General features: G+C 36.3%; 2 protein-coding genes across 4 annotated transcripts; one reads left to right on the forward strand and one right to left on the reverse strand.

The window, feature by feature from the left end:
- The first annotated feature begins 6,946 nt into the window (after nt 1-6,946).
- LOC110697239 (extensin-3-like) lies at nt 6,947-9,643 on the forward strand. 2 transcript variants are annotated; one of them, XM_021874597.1, is made up of 3 exons: nt 6,947-7,827; nt 7,939-8,023; nt 8,129-9,643. In XM_021874597.1, the coding sequence occupies exons 1-3, from the start codon at nt 7,810-7,812 to the stop codon at nt 9,265-9,267; spliced, it is 1,242 nt and encodes a 413-aa protein (XP_021730289.1). In that variant the 5' UTR covers nt 6,947-7,809; the 3' UTR covers nt 9,268-9,643. The 2 variants fall into 2 exon arrangements, with proteins under 2 accessions (XP_021730289.1, XP_021730290.1); XM_021874598.1 differs by having other exon boundaries at nt 6,948-7,827; nt 7,917-8,023.
- A 2,200-nt stretch (nt 9,644-11,843) lies between these two features.
- On the reverse strand, nt 11,844-20,831 carry LOC110697237 (WD repeat-containing protein 43-like). Of its 2 annotated transcripts, XM_021874596.1 has the most exons (14): nt 20,633-20,830; nt 20,415-20,512; nt 20,069-20,215; nt 19,870-19,985; nt 19,376-19,530; nt 17,849-17,934; nt 17,195-17,732; nt 15,418-15,549; nt 14,478-14,623; nt 14,287-14,366; nt 13,679-13,790; nt 13,205-13,279; nt 12,970-13,133; nt 11,844-12,094 (listed from the first exon to the last, which is right to left on the reverse strand). In XM_021874596.1, exons 2-13 carry the CDS (start codon nt 20,502-20,504, stop codon nt 12,978-12,980), a joined length of 1,833 nt encoding a protein of 610 aa, XP_021730288.1. In that variant the 5' UTR covers nt 20,505-20,512; nt 20,633-20,830; the 3' UTR covers nt 11,844-12,094; nt 12,970-12,977. The 2 variants fall into 2 exon arrangements, 1 of the variants encoding a protein (XP_021730288.1); XR_002506473.1 differs by lacking the exons at nt 11,844-12,094; nt 12,970-13,133 and adding an exon at nt 13,416-13,500 and having other exon boundaries at nt 20,633-20,831.
- Nucleotides 20,832-20,936: the final 105 nt, after the last annotated feature.

Genomic DNA, 20,936 nt, shown 5'->3' on the forward strand with positions numbered 1-20,936 from the left:
CAGCCAACAAATGAAGCATATCAGCCAACAAAAGGATGAAATAAATCAGCAAACAAAATCAACAGGTAGGCCAACAAATAAACATATCAGCCAACAAAATGAAACATATAAGCCAATAATTAAAATATACATATCAGCCAACAAAATAAATATATCAGCCAACTAAAGAAACATATAAGCCAAATGATATATGATATCAGCCAACAACAAAAGGAATATATTAGCCAACACAAAAACTATATCACCCAACAAATGAAACATATCAGCCAACACATGAAACATATAATCTAATAAGTAAAAAAATCAGTTAAGCTTCCCGCACCAAATTTGCGTGTGGACGTCCGCACCCAATACCTTCTCTATGATTTATTATACGAGTAGTATATACTCGTATTAATTCTGGGAATCGCGTGGTGGCAAAGGTTTTCAATTGTCACGTGCCTTCTTTCAATTATATATTTCTTCCTGCCACATCACTTTTTCCTTTGGAATCTTGCAATATTTATTTATTTATTTTGGCCTCACCACACAAAATTGGTTCCATTTTAATGCACATTGGAATCATTTTATAGCAAACAAATTTTAAATTAATTCGAAGAATAAGCTAATTTCACTTTATAAAAAAGAAAAGATATAGAGATTATAATAAGTAGATTTATTTATAGTCATTTTAAACAACACACTTGTGGGTCTCACATACAATACTACAATAGCTATATTAAAATTACTATTATTGGCTTCTCAAAGTTACCACCTACTATTCATGTCACGCATAATTACTCAAATGTGTATTAAATGTAAAAAAAAAAGTAAATTTAAGAGTAAATTATTGTAAGACAATGTCGTATAAAATTATCAGTTAACTTGAGTGATTTCAGCCTAATACCCTCTCTATTTCTAAATATTGTTCCTAGTTAATTATTTTGAGTAAGAGACCACCACCGTCAAAGTAGGAACAATACATATCATTCCTCTTTTTAAAATTGTAATATTCGAAATTTTACACTCTTCAAGTCTTCAGGCTCTTCACACATACTTGTTTGATTTTTTTTTTTTTTTTTGATTCGAAAGCAAAAATATAAGTATATATAGACAAAGGGAATACAATATATGTTCCATATTTGTTCTTCACTTTTACAACTGTAGGTAACATTTGTGGGCCTCTGTGGCTGTTATGGGCTAGATAAACTGGACCCGTACGATGGGGACGTCTTGGGCTTCAATCTAAGATTGGGCCTGCTTAGTTTCTACTCGTCCAATGAGAAAAAGGGGTGAGTGTTATTGCAAGGATTTTCAATAAAACTCAAAATTACATCACCTAGCCAAATCCATTTTTATATTGAGTCAATTCAATTGGAAAAAAAGATTAAGACCTCAAAATAAGAGTAAATCAAAATTTGGGTGAGGTAATAAAAAGTCCATAGACAATTAAATTTTTTATAAAACGCAATATTAGTCCTATTAAGTTTTGGGTGGCTTTAATTTGGTTAGGTCAAGATTGTGAAGAGTCATTGACTCCAATTTAATAGTGGATCCACTCCATAATTCCATATAAGGCTGGTTAAATTCTGATAATTTTTAGTTTGAGTTTAAGTCGGGTGATTCGATTTGGAACAACAATTATGGATTATCTTTACTTCATCCAAGTACAACTAACCGTGACTATGTTAAGACTAAAGCAAGAGAGAACATAAATGGTCCTCGTCCTCGCAACCTCAAATAAAAGTTTCATCTAACCAAATCACTTTATCCTTAAATAAAAAGTCTCATTTCTATACTGTATTTTCGACCCTTAATCCACCCAACTCCTATAGCTTCTTTACTACATATAAACCTGGGCATGGGCTGGGGTGGCCCGCGTGCCGCCCGGCACGGCCCGGTCTTCGACAGAGCACGGCACGGCCCGACACCCAGCCCGACACGGCACTGCTGTCGATTTTCGTGCCACGGGCGTGCCACGAACAACCTTCTGGGTTTTCAGGCAAGGTCGACCCGGCACAAACACGGCCAGGGCCCGCCGTGTTGGCACGTTGGCACGGCCTGCCAGGCACGGCCCGCGTGCCCGCCCAGAAAAACGGTAATATTACCGTTTTTTGCAACGGCTAATTGCATAATTAGCCAAAAAAACGGCTAGTTTTTGGCCAATTTGCTCCCCAAAAATTCAATAAATACCCACCTCCATTCACTTTTCAAATCACAAAATCACAATCTTTTCTTCTTATCTCTTAATCTCTTATATTCTCTAAATCTCTAATAATTCTTATTTTCTTAAATTCTCTAATTATTCTCTTAAATTCTCTTATTATTTTCCTAATATCGGAAAAAATTAAAAAGTTTGTAATCGTAATTAGTGGAGCGTTGAAGCATGGTTGTAAGATCTAAACTAATCTTTAATTTATTATTGTTTTATTGTTATTATTAAAGTAACCTTGTTTAATTATTATTGTTGTTGTTATAATTGTTGTTATTAATTATTATTATTGTTACAATTATTGTTATTATTTATTATTGTTGTTATTGTTATAATTGTTGATATTAATTATTATTATTGTTATTTTTATTGTTAAAATTGTTGTTATTAATTATTATTATTGTTAATCACTTTTTATTAAAAATCTAATTGTTAATTATGGCATCGAACAACCCATCTAGGGGGGGGGGGGGGGAAAGCCGACTTGGCCGTAGTAGTAGTTCTAGGGAACCACCTAATACAACGAGCCCCCAAATTCCGAGTCCAACCAATGACCCCGGTAACTTCCCCCCGGGCTATGAGCCATTTAGACACGATGGTACTTCAGGTTTTCAACCCTATAATATGTCGGGATTTCCACCACCACCACCAAACCAATTTCCACCACAAAACCAATTTTCACCATCAAACCAATTTCAAAATCCACAACAATTCCCACAATTCGGTCAATTCCCACCTAATTATTTTGGTGATCAACAAAACTATTATTCTAGCCAAGAAAGTACCCAAATTCCCTCTGGTTCTACCCCTTCTACTACTACTACTAACCCAAACACACATTATGAATGGTTAACCGAAAGTGAGATGGTACTTTTGAAAAACCGAAGGAGTGAGGTATGGCGTCATTTCCTCCTAAATAAACCCCACCGAACACATGCAAAATGTAAAACATGTAATGGTGTATTCTCGGCAATGTCCAAATCCGGGACGGGACACTTAAGTAGACACATGAAAGCTTGTGCACAACCAGCTAGTGATCCAACCCAGCCAAAAATTTCCCAGTTCCATCCATACGACTTTACCTACAACTATGAGAGGGATAGGGATGAACTAGGAAAAATGATAGTACACGCCGAACAACCTTTTCTTTTCTCGGAAAGTGACCCATTTAACACTTACATTAATAAAGCACTACAACCCCAACATAAAAGAATCTCTAAGAAAATCGTTCGTTCCGCCGCCATGAAAAACTTCCTAGAGTACAAATTGCGGTTACAAGCCGAATTGAGGGACCTTAACTGTAGAGTGTCTTTGACAGCCGATGCTTGGGATAGTGGTTATAAATATCACTATTTATGTGTAACTTGCCATTGGGTAGATGATCAATGGTTGTTACAAAAAAGAATAATACATTTCAAAATGCTTGAAAACCCACACACCGGCATTAACATTGCTCACCATTTAATGCAAGCAATAGACGAATACAACCTTCGAGATAAATTGATGTCTATGACTTTTGACAATGCAACCTCTATGACATACACAACTAATCTTGTCAAACAAAACTTAACCGATGTAATATTAGACGGTGATGCTCTTCATACTAGATGTGTTTGCCATGTACTTAACCTATGTGTACAGGATAGAGTTCGAGCAATTGGGCCATACTACAACAAAATCAGAGATGCTATTATGTCTATTAATAGCTCGAACATGATGTACCAAGAATGGAAGTGTTTTCTAAGACAACAAAAGATAAGGGCAATAAAAATCAAAACCGATTGCCCAACTAGGTGGAATTGCACCTATGACATGTTAACCAAGGCAATTGAGTACAAGGGCCCATTAACACTATTTTACAACCAAAAATTTCCACAAACTGCTTTATATGATGATGATTGGTATAACTGTGAAAGATTTATGCAATTTTTACAGTTATTATATAACATGACGTATTGTTTTTCTTCTGTTTACAATCCTTGTGCTCAAAACTTTCTTTCTAATGCATGTTTACTCGGCCAACTTTTCGCTGATCATCGCAACCAAAGTGATTATGATCAGTATCTTCCAGCAATGGAAACAAAGTGGCGTAAATATTATAGTGAAATTCTTTTGATTTATATTTTTGCATCCATATTAGATCCTAGGCAAAAGTATGAAAACATCTTTATGTTAGTTGACATTTATTTTCAATGCATGAATCTTGACGATGATGTAGAAACCTATAAGACTCATGTGAAGGATCAGATTTTTGCTTTATATAGAGTCTATGAAATCAAATATGGCACCGTTCCTCGCACAGGCCCTTCCCAACCATCCAAAAACGTAAGTAAGAAGGCCAAACATTTATTTTCACAAGCTACTAACTTGATTTCTAGGTTTTCAGGTGATTCATCCATCAGGAGAACGCAAGCGACGTCTCGGAGTTGCAGATGTACCTGAGTTACGACTTCACCAAAGGCATGGACGACGATGAGATAAACAACCTCGACCTCCTTGCATGGTGGAAACAACAAAGCGGGAAGCATCTAACTTTGGCGGCAATGGCACGAGACATTCTTGGTATCCAAGTCTCCTCTGTTGCCTCCGAACGAGCTTTCAGCGCATCCGGAAGGGTTCGAGACGATAGAAGAACAAGTCTAAAACCCGAAACACTAGAAATGTGCGTGTATTGCAAAGATTGGTTGGATGCGGAAAATCGCTCACAAGACCGTTCTTACGAGGACAACGACAACGATAAAGGAACCTCCGCTTCCGACCGTTCGGGTTCAGCTAGTTCCCAATCTATCAAACTAGCCGATGAAGCCGAAACCGACGACGAAGACGAAGACGAGCAACAAGAAGAATAGACAATTTGGAATATTGTACGATTTTGATCATTATCAATATTATCATTTTCCAATTTTTGTTTAATACCATCATTGTACAATTTTTATCATTGTACAATTTTCTAAACTCAAGTAATAATAATATGAAGTACGCATTATTCACATCCAAAGTCCAATTTGTCTTTTTTCCCCGTTTTGTTATAATTTGTAAATTCATATTAAAAAAAATAAAAAAATTATACCAATTAGGCAATTACTAATACAAAATTATATTTAATAAATCATAAACATTAAATTTTAAAGTAATAGTATAAAGTAAATATATAAATATAAATATTGAATTTACAAAATTACAAAACATAAATATTCAACTTAAATATACCTTATAATTTTATAACTTATAACTTATAAGTTATAATTATAATTTTATAACTTATAAATTATATACATTATAATATAAGTTATAATTTTATAACTTATTAAAAAAAAATAATCTGGAAACTGCCAAGCCCGCAGCCAGCCCGCTAGGCCAGCACGCAGGCCGGCATGGCACGAGGCTGCCAGGCACGAGGGCCGTGCCAGGCTGTGGGCTGGCCTGTTTCGGCACGGCACGACACGAAGTTTTGGGCACGGCGGCACGACTGGCACGGCACGCCGTTGACCGTGGCTCGCCAGGCACGGCTCGCGGCGGCACGGCACGACACGATGCCCACCTTTAACTACATATGGAGTAATTCACTTTTAATTAACCAAATTCCGCTATTTTGTTTCTAATATTCACCCGCAATCAATCAAACTCCATTATTTTCACCTTTGATCAAGCAAATGCTACTATTTCTATGCAAAAGGCAACTGATAATTTTATTTACTTAAAAAAAATCAGTGAGTGATTTCAATAGTTGGAAAGTTGATGAGCAGACGTTATATCTATATATTTATTATAATATTTGGGGACCTACTGTAGTTTACAAAGGAAAAAAAAGTTGAGACTCAAACGAATGTTACAGATTCGACCGACCACATTTCAGAAATGGCAAATAGCATAATCATACCAAATGCATATCTTACCCGTATGCATAAGAATCAATCTATGCACATCTTACGAATCTAGTATAGTGAATAAAATGATAAACACATGATCGTGTTAAGCATAATAAGAATTATATTATAAAAAAATCTATGAAGAAGAGCATGTAATCAATCCTTCTGCATCACCTAATAGCGGTACATTCTATTCTCGGCTTCGGAAATTTTGATCCTCAGTTCAGTTAGGAAATAGGGAAATTCCATAAATGGATAGCTAACGCCTTACATTGTATTATATCACAAAAAGCGACTAATAAGTCTGTCATTTCACATATAATAACTACCTAAGACAACGGATTACACTTTCATTGAGTGGATTCAAGAGTCTATTTCAGCTAGTTTTCTCTTTGAAAACTCTCCCTATTAAGAAGTACTAGCATAGAAAATCCATTAAAAACCCCATTAGGCCATTATATACGAGTTCCTCCGTCTACAAATAATTGTAATTCTTCTCACAAATGCCAAGAAGTTTTTTATTATAATGAAAGTCTAAAACCATGTGATGTGGACCCCTCCACTAACTTTCTTTCTCTCTTATTCTCACATCAATCTAATAAATTCTTTCATATGCATGTCCAAACCTAACAAGAAGATCATACGTAGACAAAAGTAGTACATTATATACCTAAAATACTACTAGTAATTAAAAAAAAATCATGAGAGTAAAATCTTCAGAGACTCGTAAGAATGCACATCTATTCATCCCTCCTAAAACACGACGAGTGACATCTACTTCAAGACGGAAGATTAGTCTGTCCTGTCCAAACTAATACAGCATCAATAATAAAATGCTTAAAAGCAGTGGGAAAGTTGACATATAAACGAAATGCAAATGTAAAACTCACAAATGACAACTAGAAGATGAAAAGCTTTTTATTGTTCATCATTAAACAGTTAATCACAAATCCAATGAAAAGCCACAAACTTGAACCGTAAATTAGAGTAAGGTTTCAGTACCACTCCATGACATGATAAAATAAGAATCTGATGTCTGCTAACCACAAAAGAAAAAAGACAGTTTCTGACATGATAAAGCCCTAATAATAATAAATCATACCATATCACAAAGTCACAAAGTTAGGACAGTACCCTTAAACCCCATATTCAATTAGGCAGCCTGAAGTATGAACGCTCCTTTTCTTATGATAAAAGGATTCCTTTAGAGTGGACATCCTTCTCTTCTCTAAAAAGCAATTTTGACCAAAATGAGCACTATATCATACACTACCACAGCACTTCAAATTACTATTCTATTCATCTTTCATTTTCTTCCCCAAACTTTGTGTTAATTTTGTATTTTGTTTCCCAGTCAGCATTGGATCGGATATCCTAAACACAGACGCTTCTTCAATTACAGTAAACATCCACCCAAAAAGAAAATTCTTTTCCACGTAAAATTAACAAAGTTCGAACATAAAAAAATCGACCTCTTTTCGATAACTATCATTCCTTACCTATTCCTTTTCGAGTTAGATAGAGACCCTATAAACCTAAACGGCAAGCGTAATACTTTCTTGTGCAACCTCTCTTTCCCTGCACCTCATCCTCTAATAAAAGTGATTCCTTGCATGTCCCACCCCTTTCAACTTTAAAATATTCCCTCCACAAATACAAAAATGATGCCACCTAAACTTTTAAACAGTTGCACACCTGCATCTCAAAGCCAATTTTGAGGTTTTCAGCATCTTCCTCATTTCCTACAAGATGGCTTCAGGATTAGAGGTATGCCTGCATACTCAGAATTTAGTAATAGCATATATTCTCAGTTTTCTATGAATTTTTGTCTTCTCTATCTTCTAAGGTTGTTTCAGTTTTCCTGCCAAAACTATGCAGAGACCTCAAATCACCGAGATAAATGTCCGCATGGATTGCAATGGGTGTGTGCAGAAGATAAAAAAGGCACTGAATGGCATCAATGGTAAGCAATTACAGAAATTTTAGCTGGTTTTTCATTTCCTTCTCATTGAAAGAAAACCTATTTTTATAAGGACCGTTTATATATAATAATTCTGCTTGCCTACAGGGATATATGATCTCTACATCGACTTTCCCCAGCAGAAGTTAACAGTAATTGGATGGGCAGATCCTGAAAGAATCATCAAAGCTATAAAGAAAGTCAGGAAAGTTGCTACCATCTGTTCTCACACAGAAGCACCAGATCCTAATTCCCAGCAAGCTGAACCATCACCACCAGATGGCGGAGCCCCATCATCAGATGCAGGGGCACCACCCCCAGATGGAGGGGCACAACCTCAAGATGCGGGAAACGCTCAGCCAGCAGAGCCTCCAAAATCAGAAGAAGCACCCCCACCACAGGAACCACCAAGTGATCAACAACCACCACCACAACCACAACCACCTGAAAATCCACAGGCTCAAATTCTACCACCTGAATCAAACCCTCCAACTGAACCCCAACAACCACAGCAAGCAGACGCTTACAGACCAAGGGATGTAGAGGAGGTTCATGTAGTATACCACAATCCACCTGACTATAGTTATCGATATGGTCATAGCAATGGGTATGGACCTGGATACAGTCATAGTTATGGTGGACACTGGAGCAGCCAACCAGGACCTAGTCATAGACACGAGCAACCCCCTCAACCTATTTATCACAAACAACCACATCAATCTGTATATCATGAACCACCACCTCAACCTCTTTATCATGAGCGTCCTAGACCCATCTATCATGAACCACCACCTCATCATGTTTATCATGAAACACCACCTCGTCTTGTATATCATGAACCACCATCTCGACCTATATATCGTGAACCACAATCACGACCTATTTATCATGAGCCACAATCACGACCTATTTATCATGAGCCACCATCTCAACCTATTTATCGAGAGCCACCATCTCAACCTATGTATCATGAATCACCATCTCAACCTATTTATCATGAACCACCAACTAGAACTGTTTACCATGAACCACCACCTCAACCTCCTCGCACGACTCACAGTTACAACATGTACAGACCATCATCTTCCATCACAGAATACCAATATGTACGATCACCACCACAACAAGCAGCCTATGGTCTGACGGACCATTACAATATGGATTCATATCGCAATAGCGCAGCAAGTAATGGGAATGTTACTTCAATTTTCAGCGATGAAAATCCAAATGCATGTACAATCGTATAGGTTCAAGAGTTTCATTGCGAATGGAGAATCCTATTTCTTTGTCCATTCAGGTTGATAGGTTGGAAAGCTAGTGGGCCATGGCATGACATTAAGTGGCAATCAATTATTGTATAAGCCTGTGATAATGCCGTGACAAGAATCAGATTCTTACTTGTGGTTAGAGAGGAATTGATGCGATATTCTGCCTTACCTAGAGGTCTAACATACAGCCTTATAAAACAAATATATAAAGAAACATGTGCACATTTTTGTTTTATACTAGGGCTTGTACTTTTAGAAGAGAAGATACTGTCTAGGTTAAAGTCATCAGCAAAATGGTCTATCTAGGTGCTTTAACATGATTGAAATGTGTAAATTTCACAATACATTTTTTAATCGAGTTCTATATACTAAATGTAGAAAGAAATACATGATTTCCCTACCATATAATTAATTTAGTCAGAAGCAATACATTTTCCCTTTTCAGTCTAACCATATGATATAACTTTGCAGTGGCCTGAAGGTGAATGAACAAGTCCAGTTCACTAAGTAAGAAAAATTAGATATATAGAGATTTCTAGCGCACTAGCAATATATCTTGATGTGCAATGAATTGTTTTTACCTACCAGCCAATATAGATAATTAGTATTGCGTTGATCATATACTGATTAGCACCAATCAGCTCCAAATCTAAAATGCAAGCACATAACCTCAATACAAGCACATATCAATATATATAAGACGTAAAAGCCTGATGGACTTATTAGAAATATTCAACTATGACTTTAAAATTTTATTTTTAATTTTAACAGCAGGATTCTAACCTAACAGATAGCCTGTAAATTTACCAGTAAATCATATAACTTCAATTGAAAGCCCATAATTTTGGGTTCCCACACCTTCTCACCTCCCCTCACAAGCCTCACTCCAATCAACAGTATCCAAACAATGAAATCAAAGTCTTTAAACCAAAAGGAGATGAAAAGGGCAAGTTATTCAAAAACTAAAAAAATTGCCAATTAAAAACTTTAACATTGCTTGATGAACCTGGGATGGAGGTGGGGGGCTTAACATAATGAAACAGTGAATTTGTTCCAGCTAAATCACGCAGTCAAAGCTTTTATAGGCCAGAATTCAAAACATATCAGAAAGAGGTTTGTGAAAGGTTTCCTGACAGCAGAAACTTGGAGCATTTGGGATGAGGAAAACAAATTTTGTAGAAGACATGTTAGACAACTTATCTACTACTGTCAGAATGAATCCAGACACTGCACAACTGAGTTGTTTTTCTTAGAATTGAAAAACTTCAGAATATTTCTGTGATGGGTGATAATTTTGTCTTTGGTACATGTAGCCATTTAGCTACCAGGCTTATCTGGACTGGATGAGCTTTTGCAACTATATATCCTAGCACACTAGGACTTTCTGTATAAAAGACTATTAAACTGGCTATTATCTTTCAAAACAAAGTCCTTAGAAAATAACATCACATTGCAAAGTATTAAAACACCAATAACCAATCCTAGGTTTTTAGATATTCATCTGAATATCTGGATGTACTTAAAAGTTATTTTTAAAAAAGCTAAAAAAATCTTAGAAAAAAGGTAGGAGCAGAAAGATCACCCTTTTATACTTCTACAAAAATCAAATAAAATGTGACTTAATCCACTTCTTTACTCCCCCATCTTAATTACTTATTGACTTCTATAATTCTATCTATGTCCTTGAGACAAAAGGTTAGTTAGGTAGTTTTGTTGGCAGAATGGCAGGACAAGGTAAGTTGCTCAAAGAAGACAAGGCATAAAACTATTACATACAACTACATTAAGTGTTTCTAAGATTATACCTATATATTAAAGAGTTGAGTATTACATTGGTTTATAAAACTAACAAGTAGTATTGCTGTACTGGTATGAATTCAAACGAAAAAGTAGTGGTCTATTGAAGTACTGATATTCTAAATGATTAGCCAATTCATATAACCAGTGCAATCAATATAACATAATATTCTTTTTTTTTTTTGAAAGGAATATAACATAATATTCTATGTAAACTAATATTATTGTAAATTTGTAATATATTGTTATACAAGGGTTTATGTGTAGTCATGATTGGTTGGCTTTAGTTATTGGTCAAGAGATTTATTTTGCCTCAACGTGGAAGGCCAATCAAGCAGTGGTGATGGTGCTTGGCTGCAATTTTCTAAGATATGGCAGTGAGATCAATCAGGACAGAGGAGACTACAGGACACTAATATAACTAGTTGGTTCTCAACTGAACACCACGTTGTTGAGTTGGTTCAAGCTAGGATAGAAAGGGAGGTGGGAGCCTAGGATATGATAAGGAAGTTGGTAGTGCTATGCATTCACCTCTGCCTTTTCTCCCCCTATGCAAAGAATTTGATAGCATTGTTTTAGCTATAACAAGTTGACTAAACCTCAGACTATCAAGCAAAGCCACGTCATGCAACATCATTCATACGAATGATGCGTCGTTATGTCACAGCCAAGTCGACGGCGCTGCATGGCAAGTTAAAATAAAGGATAATCCTTTTTAAGCAGATAGGATTTAAATACAGGTATGGAACAAGAAAGTGTGGAGGGACAAAATGGAATAGAGAGATATATATAATAAAAAAATAATCTATCAATATTTTTACACATTGAGAGAACAAAAATTTCATACAGTATTGGACACAAAATTGTGCAGTTATGGCAAGGCTAGAAAGAGACATACTGCTTTGCTGACATTTTCCAGGGTTCTTGCAGAAGATGGTAACCAGATGGAGGAAAACCAGATCATCTCATCATTAGATTGTTAAGTATCAGGTAGTTCGCTGACATTGAGCTGCAAAACAGACAAAGCCATGCATTATGCTCTAGCAAACACTCCTGACCATTGTACTAGACTGAGTATAATATTAAGAATAGCTCAAATGATAGACTTAAGCAGGATTAACATCCACTATTTAAGTTCACATCGACTGTATAAGTATGCCTGCAGATAAAAAAAATTCCAATTTAACACAAATCAGAATCCAGTGTGATCTATCAATGTTCGAATAGCCCACCCAAGCAAGAAACTTAAGCCACATTCTTGACTTGACTTAACTATCACCACAATTGCATGATATTTTTCACACCTCACGAGATGTCTACTACTACACCCAAAAAAAGAAATTATCTATAACTTTTTAAAACTGTCTTCCACTGCCTCAAACAAAAAGGAATTGTCTCTTCTTGGTTGTTCTTCTAAAAACCTTCCCACTACCTGAGAAGACTTATTAATCCAGGTCAAATCATGCTGTAATAAGATGAAGAAGAGCTTCTTGTGGTTAAACATTTACAGATGTCATTATGTTACAAGAGGATAGATTTGATGCAAGACTTATTTAATTGATTTGAATAAAAGAAAAAACATCCAAGCCCAAAAAGCATAAATTATGGAAGGGAACAGAGCTTTGAAGCAATGAAATACAATCTCTTCTTCCATAAACACAGCCACACTTCCATAGCCCCACCTTCTCCCCCCACCCTCCTCACTTAAAAAAAGGAATTATGCCACACAAGCACATTTGATACTACCTCCCCCCCCCCCCCCCCCCCCCCCACAAAAAAAAAAAAAAAAAAAAAATCATAAAACAACTGAAAAGATATTGTCTTGTTTTCAAAATAACAGATACAGCCTCATAGAAAGAGAAGATATACAGGATAAGAGATAACCTCATCACTTAATCATCATTTTCTTCACTACTACTTGCAGATTCATCACCTTCTTCCCCAAACAGAACCTCATCAACATTTTCATCTTCATCTTCATCTTCACTTTCTATCATCTCATTCTCAGGTAGTGAGGATTGATTCTTCAATTGGGTAGCCTTATCGATCTATAGCAGGATACATGTAATAAGGCACTGATAGAAAAAGTGAATCCACCAAAGAACATAACATTACCTACCTGTGCAGTCACAAGCTGTAAACGGCCAGATAACTGCAACAATGACTGAGTAGCTAACCCCTTTGATTTAGCAATCTAGAAAAAAATAAAAAAAAATCAAACCATGTCACAAAGAAAAGGGAAATACACGTGTCATGCCTACTAATAATATAATGTTCTAGATTAGGTTATCTAAAGAAAAGAGAGAGTAGAGGTTGCAACAATAATGCACCTATGTATTAAGAAAATGTTGGCTGATGTCATGGTAATAAGTTCAGCTCTTCCCACATGAAGGTATGATGATTTCAATTTTCAACCTTGTGTCATTACACAAGCAACAAGACCTCACATAACATAAGCTTCTTTAGTAAATTAAATACAATCATTATTGATAAGAGAACAACAGCTCAACTTAAAGAAGAATGCTGGGCTGGTTACATGCCAAGTATAAAATAAGACACCATATAGTCATGAGGATGCTAGGATCTAAAGTACCTTATATAAAGAAGAAATTGTAGCATTCTCTGGTTCCTGAGACAAAATGTGATGACCATGATGCACCAGTATATTATAAATCCATGGAAGAACATATTTTCCACTGCAGGACCTGTTCGTACCAAAGAAAATTCCAAAAAGTTTAGTTCATTGTCTTAAATAACTAATTTTGGTAAGCATGTATCATTGAGACTAAAAGGTGAGAAGCTAATTCTAATTTTAGCGTTTATGATGGTTATATAAGGCTCGCAAGTTCATTCCAATTTCTAGCAAGAAGCCTCCTCCTAGCATGTCCACTTAAAAAAGATCTTTTACGAAAAGGATCATAATGTGCATCTAGCAAAGCCACTTTATTTGCAAGGGTAATTTTCATTAAATTAGACACATTTTAAGTTCAAGAAACCAATATATCGAGTATGGCTGTACTGCAACATCATAGAACAACTTATGTAATGCCTTGGAACTTCCCGTTCCTTTTTTTCTTTTCTATTACGAGGGATTGTTAATAATGTTAGTGTTTCAAAAGGGTAAGCTACATAAAAATATATATACAATTAACAAATAGCCTATTTATGGGGAAACATCAATTACGCAACTAAGAAACTTACCTCGACTGCCACATGTCGACAAAAACATTCAATATCTTGGATGCATCACTAGGTTGCATAGACAAGATTGCTGCCCTCATCTACACAAAGATAAATAAGGTTAAGTAATCCATAACGGGTAAAAGGTGCAGCTGACTAATTACAATCATCCTTGAAGGTATGGTACATAATCCATGTGAAAGAATATCAACCTTCTTCAGAGGTACAGTAGTTTCAATATCGATTTCCTTTAGTAAACTAGAAGCTCTTGTTGATTTGGCTGTAGTAACATCCAAGTCACTGATTATACCCAGAGTTTTAAGTCTATTCTCCATAGGGCAAGCTGTAGCATCAACTCCTGGAACATCAAAATCGGTTGTTTACAGAAAACATGTAACAATTAATTGATATCATCGTAATGACATATTTTCATTTAGCAGACATGCATATTCCACAGTGCACGATAAGCTAAGCAGCCTCAAAGATGCCAGAGTAAGAAGCTATGCTCAGACAACCTCAAAGATGTCAGATCTAATAAAACAAATGCAACTCCCTTATCACCTTTTTCACTAACCCTTCACATCAATATTGTACATCCAAATTTTGGATGAAAGAAATTTAACCAAAATATACAAGAACCTAGTCAAGATCAAAAGGTCAAAGAGAATGTGGACATCTTCAAGGTTCTTGTAAAATTGTATATCAATACTTGATAATGATATATTGAACAATAATGGTAAGTAATGATAAACAGCAAGCATATTTCATTGATGCTTTGTTCAGTTTTGGGGTTTCTAGCCTATCTTTTCACTCTGTTGCCCTCACAATTAATCTTTTCAGATAAATAGAGTTGGCATATAAATGCACTTAAGATTAACATCAAAGATGAATGATGTTCAGCAATGTATCCAGTTCCACAAATCCTAAACTAGAAGAAAGACACTGGAGCAATCTAACTTCGGCCAATAAACAAAGAGAGAGAAAGAGAGCGACAGAGAGAAAAGAAAACTTTACACGCTGTTTTCTCATACGAGCTAAAAATCAAACATTTAAATTACTTGTGTGAAAAGGTGCATATTTGACAAGAAGTAGGTAGGTACACTACAAGATAGTTTTTCAGGTATTACTCTGCCACAATTTAATTAGTTCTACCTTTAGTGACAGTTGATACTGCTTGACCATTATCAAGTTGGAATGATTGATCTTGCTTTATTCTGTCATGATCAAGAACTTTTGGTACTGGAAGCAAAGCTCCTTCTGCGTTGGCACGATCTAGTGCTGTTGCTGTTAAACATTAGACACATACATATTAGCCTTAGAAGATAAGAAGGCAAAATTAGTTGCTATCACCTATAAAGGTAGCTAGCTAAGCATACAATCCTCATAATACAAACTAATATGCCACCAGCTAACAAAAGAGTATTGCTTCTACATTGGTTTAGATACCAAGTTTGTAGTGTTGGTGAAACAACAGCAGCAATAAGAATGATAATCACGGCAACTGGCTGGTAGAAAATATCCTTTATTGATTGTCACATGCCTCCAACACAAAAAAAAATAGCAAAAAGAATTAATCATGACCAATTAAACAAGGCACTACCTCCGTTACATATTAGTTGCAACTTTTGCCAAAACGGGGTGTTACACATTAGTTGCAACTTTCCATTTTTTTCCTATTTTAGTAAGTGTTTTTAAATAGAAGTACAAAAATACCCTTACTAAAGAACTTATAAACACAATTAACTACCTAAATCAGATTTCATTAAATTCCTAATCTAACTTGTGAACATAATATTTTCACCTAATTTAACTCATCTAACACATAAATTAAAAAAAACAATTCAATTCCAAAAATCATTCAACTCAATCAACTTCCACGAATTATCTGAACACGACCTTCTCAACCTCGCAGCTGCCGCATCTAACCACCATTGTCAATGTCGCCGCTGCATCCACCACCACCGTCAATGTCGTCGCTGCTTATCCTCCAGTGTTCCTTTCTCACTCTCTTCTCTTTTTTTTTTTTAAATAGTGTAGATCTGATGGTTTGAGGGGTAATTGGGCTAGTTTGGGGTGGTTTAAGGATGGTTTGGTGTGATTCAAGGTGAGTAAGGGTAGTTTTAGGTTGGTTTTGGGTGAGTGTGGGTGATTTTGTGGCTGAGTGAGGGTGGTTGTTTTGGGGTGGTTTATAGCGAGTGTTGGTGGCTTTTGGGTGGTTCAGCTGAGAGGAGTTGGTTTCGGTGTGGTTAGAGTTGAGAGGGGGTGGTTTCGGTGTCATTTGGGTTGAGAGGGGATGATTTTGGGGTTGTTCAGGCTGCAGGGGTGGTTTTAGGGTTGTTCGGGGGTGCTTGTCGGTGGTTTCTGGGTGGCCGGCCTGAGAAGTGGGTTTCGGGCTGAGAGGTGATGATTTTGGGGTTGCTCGGGCTAATAGGTGGTGGTTTTAGGGTTGTTCGGAGTGCGTGTGGGTGGTTTCTGGGTGGTTCGGCCTGAGAGCAGGTGGTTTCAGGCTGTGAGATGGGTGGTTTCGAGGTGGCTGCTGTTGAACGTTGGTTGTGGTGTGGCTGCTGTTGAACGTTGGTTGTGGTGTGGCTGCTGTTGTTGTTGGTGGTCAATTTTTTAATTACCTCCACTCTCTCTCTCCTACCCTTAATTTACTATACTTTAATTCATTAATCAACCATTAGAAATTTTGTCTTAGAATCCGTGTCAAGCTCAAAGTTGCAACTAACTTGAAACGGAGGTAGTACATTGGAAAACACTAAGTTGCTGCATTCTTACATACCAAAGAATTGAGCTAATAACCGGAAGAACATTTCTTTTGATATTTTTGGGGAGCCTGATAGGATTCTCATAACTTAAAATTCCAGACGGATCACAGCCATAAGTTGATGAACTTCAAGCATAAAGTTTATAGTCAACACAAACTTACCTCCAGTTTGTAGATCCAGCTGTTTCTTAGTTTTACGAGACTGGCTTAACGGCAGAAGCAACCCATTCCTGGTGTTATTTAACTGTAAATCTTCCTCATGACAAACCATAATTTTCTCGAATGACGGCTTGATCAAGAAACCATGAGCAAGAAATATAGAAATTGTGGCAGGGTCAGCTGTGCTTTGAATATTTGCAGCATATATGGCAGCTGAAACACCTTTATTGGTTTTGTCATAGGTATCCTCAACAGATAAAGAAATCCTCGCGGGTTTTGCCTTCCGTAACTCCTCGATGTCTTTTCCATACCAGAAGTAGCACACACCCACCTCTGAAATAGCCAAAACATAAAAACCTGCTCCATCTGCATCACCGTACCTACAGTCAAGATAAACAGAAGGGTGTTCCATTGTCAGAGCACAACTTGCAGACTGCTTCTTGCTTCCATCTACTTGCCAGACTGCAACATATCTCTCCCCAACAGCAGAAGAGAATATATATTTTCCATCTTTACTCAAGGTCATACAGCGGACAGCACCCTAAACCATCAGTGACAGAAATGTAATTATGGCATAGAGCTTGTACTCAGGTAAAAATCAATACTAGCTTTTGAAATTCAGAATATTAACAGCAGATATAATAATTCAGAACATACAGGATGACCAGTTAACTTCTGAATCTTTTTATGATCTGAGCCAAATATCTTCATTTGAGAAGCTGCAGTGACTATTGTCTTCCCATCTGCCTCAAAACGTCATTCAACCAGAAAAAATGAGCAGAAGAATATGAATCACATGACAGGCATATGATAATATTAAAACGTACAAGGCAAGTGAATGAATATATCCCAGTTTCTACGAAATAAGCTCACATTTTATTCTGGACCACTAAAGGTCCTGCATAGGTGGCAAGACATCTGACTTAGTAATAAGCAATAAGTATTAATTAGCTTAGACCAGTAAGAGTGTAAGACCACTAAAAAAATAAAAAGAAAGAGGGAGGGAGATCATTCCGGCAACCGGGGTAGCAGAAAGGTTATCCTGTTTTTACCTGAGTTTTTACTTGGCAGATAAGGTGAAACAAGATTCCTTTAAATTGAAGCATTCTCACCTCTTCATAGACTGTCAGCCATATCTAGCATCGAATATGCCTTGAAACACCTTATAAGATAGCCAATGTAAGCTTACCAAAAGGCTATACTAAAAAATTTCATGAATCTTGTCCTTCAGAGAGTGGAATGTCTAATGAAATTTGATTTTGGATTAGGAAGCTCCTGTCAGAGACTCAGAGGGGCTCCTTAGCTTCTAAAGTGACATTAAATAAAACTCAGGAAAAATATTTTATTTTTCTAAAATAGAGAAAAGAAAAAAAGAAGTGGATTCTCTAGCCAGCCAATTATATAGTAACAAATCTTTGTGGAAGATTGATATAAGAAGGTATTGAGTCATCAACACTAAGGGCAAAGGGAAATTCAGACACTATGTAGCACGAATACACAAACCATTGGAAATATTCTAGAATTCTTTGACTATTGAGCGCCAAAGGAGTTTGATGAGGGTGAAATGTGTGTATCTTGAATATTTATAATAACTATCTTTGATGTATATGCATTTTACACATTTATACGTGTATTGATGTATAGACAATCATTACACTTGCAACAAAAAGATACTCCCTCTGTAATTTGTTGTTTATTCAATAAACTGATTAAGTATAGAACACATATCAAGGATCAAAATCTAAGAAAAGGTAAAAGCAATTTGGGACAATTATATTAACGAAGTGCCAAAAACATCAAGCAGCAGAGGGGGAACTTCACCATTTGAAGATTCAAATAGTTGTATCCAGATATAACAGAATCAACCATCCAGTCTAAATCTTTGATGTAAATAACAGAATCAACCATCCACCATTACTTTCCTTTGCAAATGATAGTGTATCTAAATCTTTGATAGGTTTACAACTCACAAGAAAGCTCCAATGCAAAAAGTTCCTTAACTGACTTTGTTTGTATAGAAAATTTAAAGACAGAAATTTAAGAGTAGACAAGTTTGGTGCAAACTAAAATATCTAATGCAGATGCAATGTATCCCAGTAGGACTCTGGTATACAAGAACCAAGCCAAGGTCAACAGGAGGAGGGGAAAAATGAATAGCTACGAAGCTGGTACTGATTCACATACCTGGTGAAACACTCAAACTTGACACTGCCTTAGTTGAAGCTTTAAATTTTCTCAACAAGTTTCCAGTAGTTGGATCAAGTTCGCACACCATTCCATCGGCTCCAGAAGTGTACAAGCAAGAACGCCGACAAGCAAATGCGATAGCAGTAACTCCTCTACAAGAAAGAAAAATTCAACCATCACTCAGTCAGTAGTTTGTCAATAAAAGGAACAATCACATGCCTTAGTGTGTCACTCAAAAAAATAGCAGGAAAAAATTTGAACCACGGACCATAGCCGGACAAAAAAATACTTAAAATCAAACCAACATATCCCCTTAACAAACTACTTATTTATCAAAAGCAGCAACTGTAACTTCTAAAAATGACATTTACTGATTTGCATGAGTGGACGATTTAACTACAAAAAAAGACATTTACTTTATCCTTTTCCCTTTTACATTCTGCATTCAAGCAAAGAGAACAAAAGACTTATAAGAGTTCAGAACAACTCACCCAGGATGACAGTCATTGATTTTCCACTTCAATTGACCGGCGGAAACATCCAATGCCAGTACATCACCACTGCCAGTTCCCAACACTAAAAATGAAGTATCTAGCTTCCTTTTCTTCTGCAACAACCAAAACCCAAAAAATTATGTGAGCATTTCACTACAAATTCCTTACCCTAGCTAGCTAAGTTAGACTATAATACCTTCTTTTCAAAGGTCACCCACTTCATACAAGTGTAATCAATGGAAAGGTGTCCTCTATTCTCCGGCTTCGTAAGCAAATTCGTCTCATCGGACGATACGATATCAGAAAATTCAGTCTGAAGCTGCCCTTTCAATGTATCCCAAATCTATGTCCCCAAAACAAACAAAAAAGGCATTAATTCAGCAAGCCCTAAAACCCTACGAAAACCCCACATAACCAATGCAATGAAATTTATCTCATTCAACCAAATTCCCAAAAATATTATCTCAAAAACAAACACAATCAAACAGTATAAACACTATAAAATCCAAATTAAACTATAAAACAAATTGTTGATTGTTTACCTTAATCCGGCCATCACCAGAAGTAACAGCAAAGAAATCAAGAGAAGGGCTAAAACAAGTCAAAATGTCTTTAATATTAGACGAACCCATCAATTAATCTGAAGAAAACAACAAAAATACCCAATATTAGGCTAATTTGTCAGTCAAAATTATCAAAAATAAAATCATAGTATATAGTGTTAGTAAGAAGCAAATGAGAAGGAACTACTCTGTCTTACCTTAGACGGTTGATAAAGCGGCGGAGCGAAGAAAGAAGATGGGTGGGAGACGGCGGTGAAAGGCGGGTTTTACGGCGGCGAAGTAGTGAGTTGGAGAGAGAAAGTGTGTCGTTTAGAAAGAAGAAAAGGTTTAAGGAGGGCTTTAATGGCGGCACTTGAGGAAGGGAGGTATAAGGAAAGGAGGTCACCCCAGTTTCTCAAAGTAAAAAGGTTAAATTTGTAATATTATAGGTAAAATCAATATTTACGGGGTAAATTTTACCATTAAATAGTAAAAAAAATGTATTTATTTACGACTTTGTTA

Source organism: Chenopodium quinoa, unplaced genomic scaffold, assembly GCF_001683475.1.
Source record: "Chenopodium quinoa cultivar QQ74 unplaced genomic scaffold, ASM168347v1, whole genome shotgun sequence".
In the NCBI taxonomy this organism is placed as follows: Eukaryota; Viridiplantae; Streptophyta; class Magnoliopsida; order Caryophyllales; family Amaranthaceae; genus Chenopodium; species Chenopodium quinoa.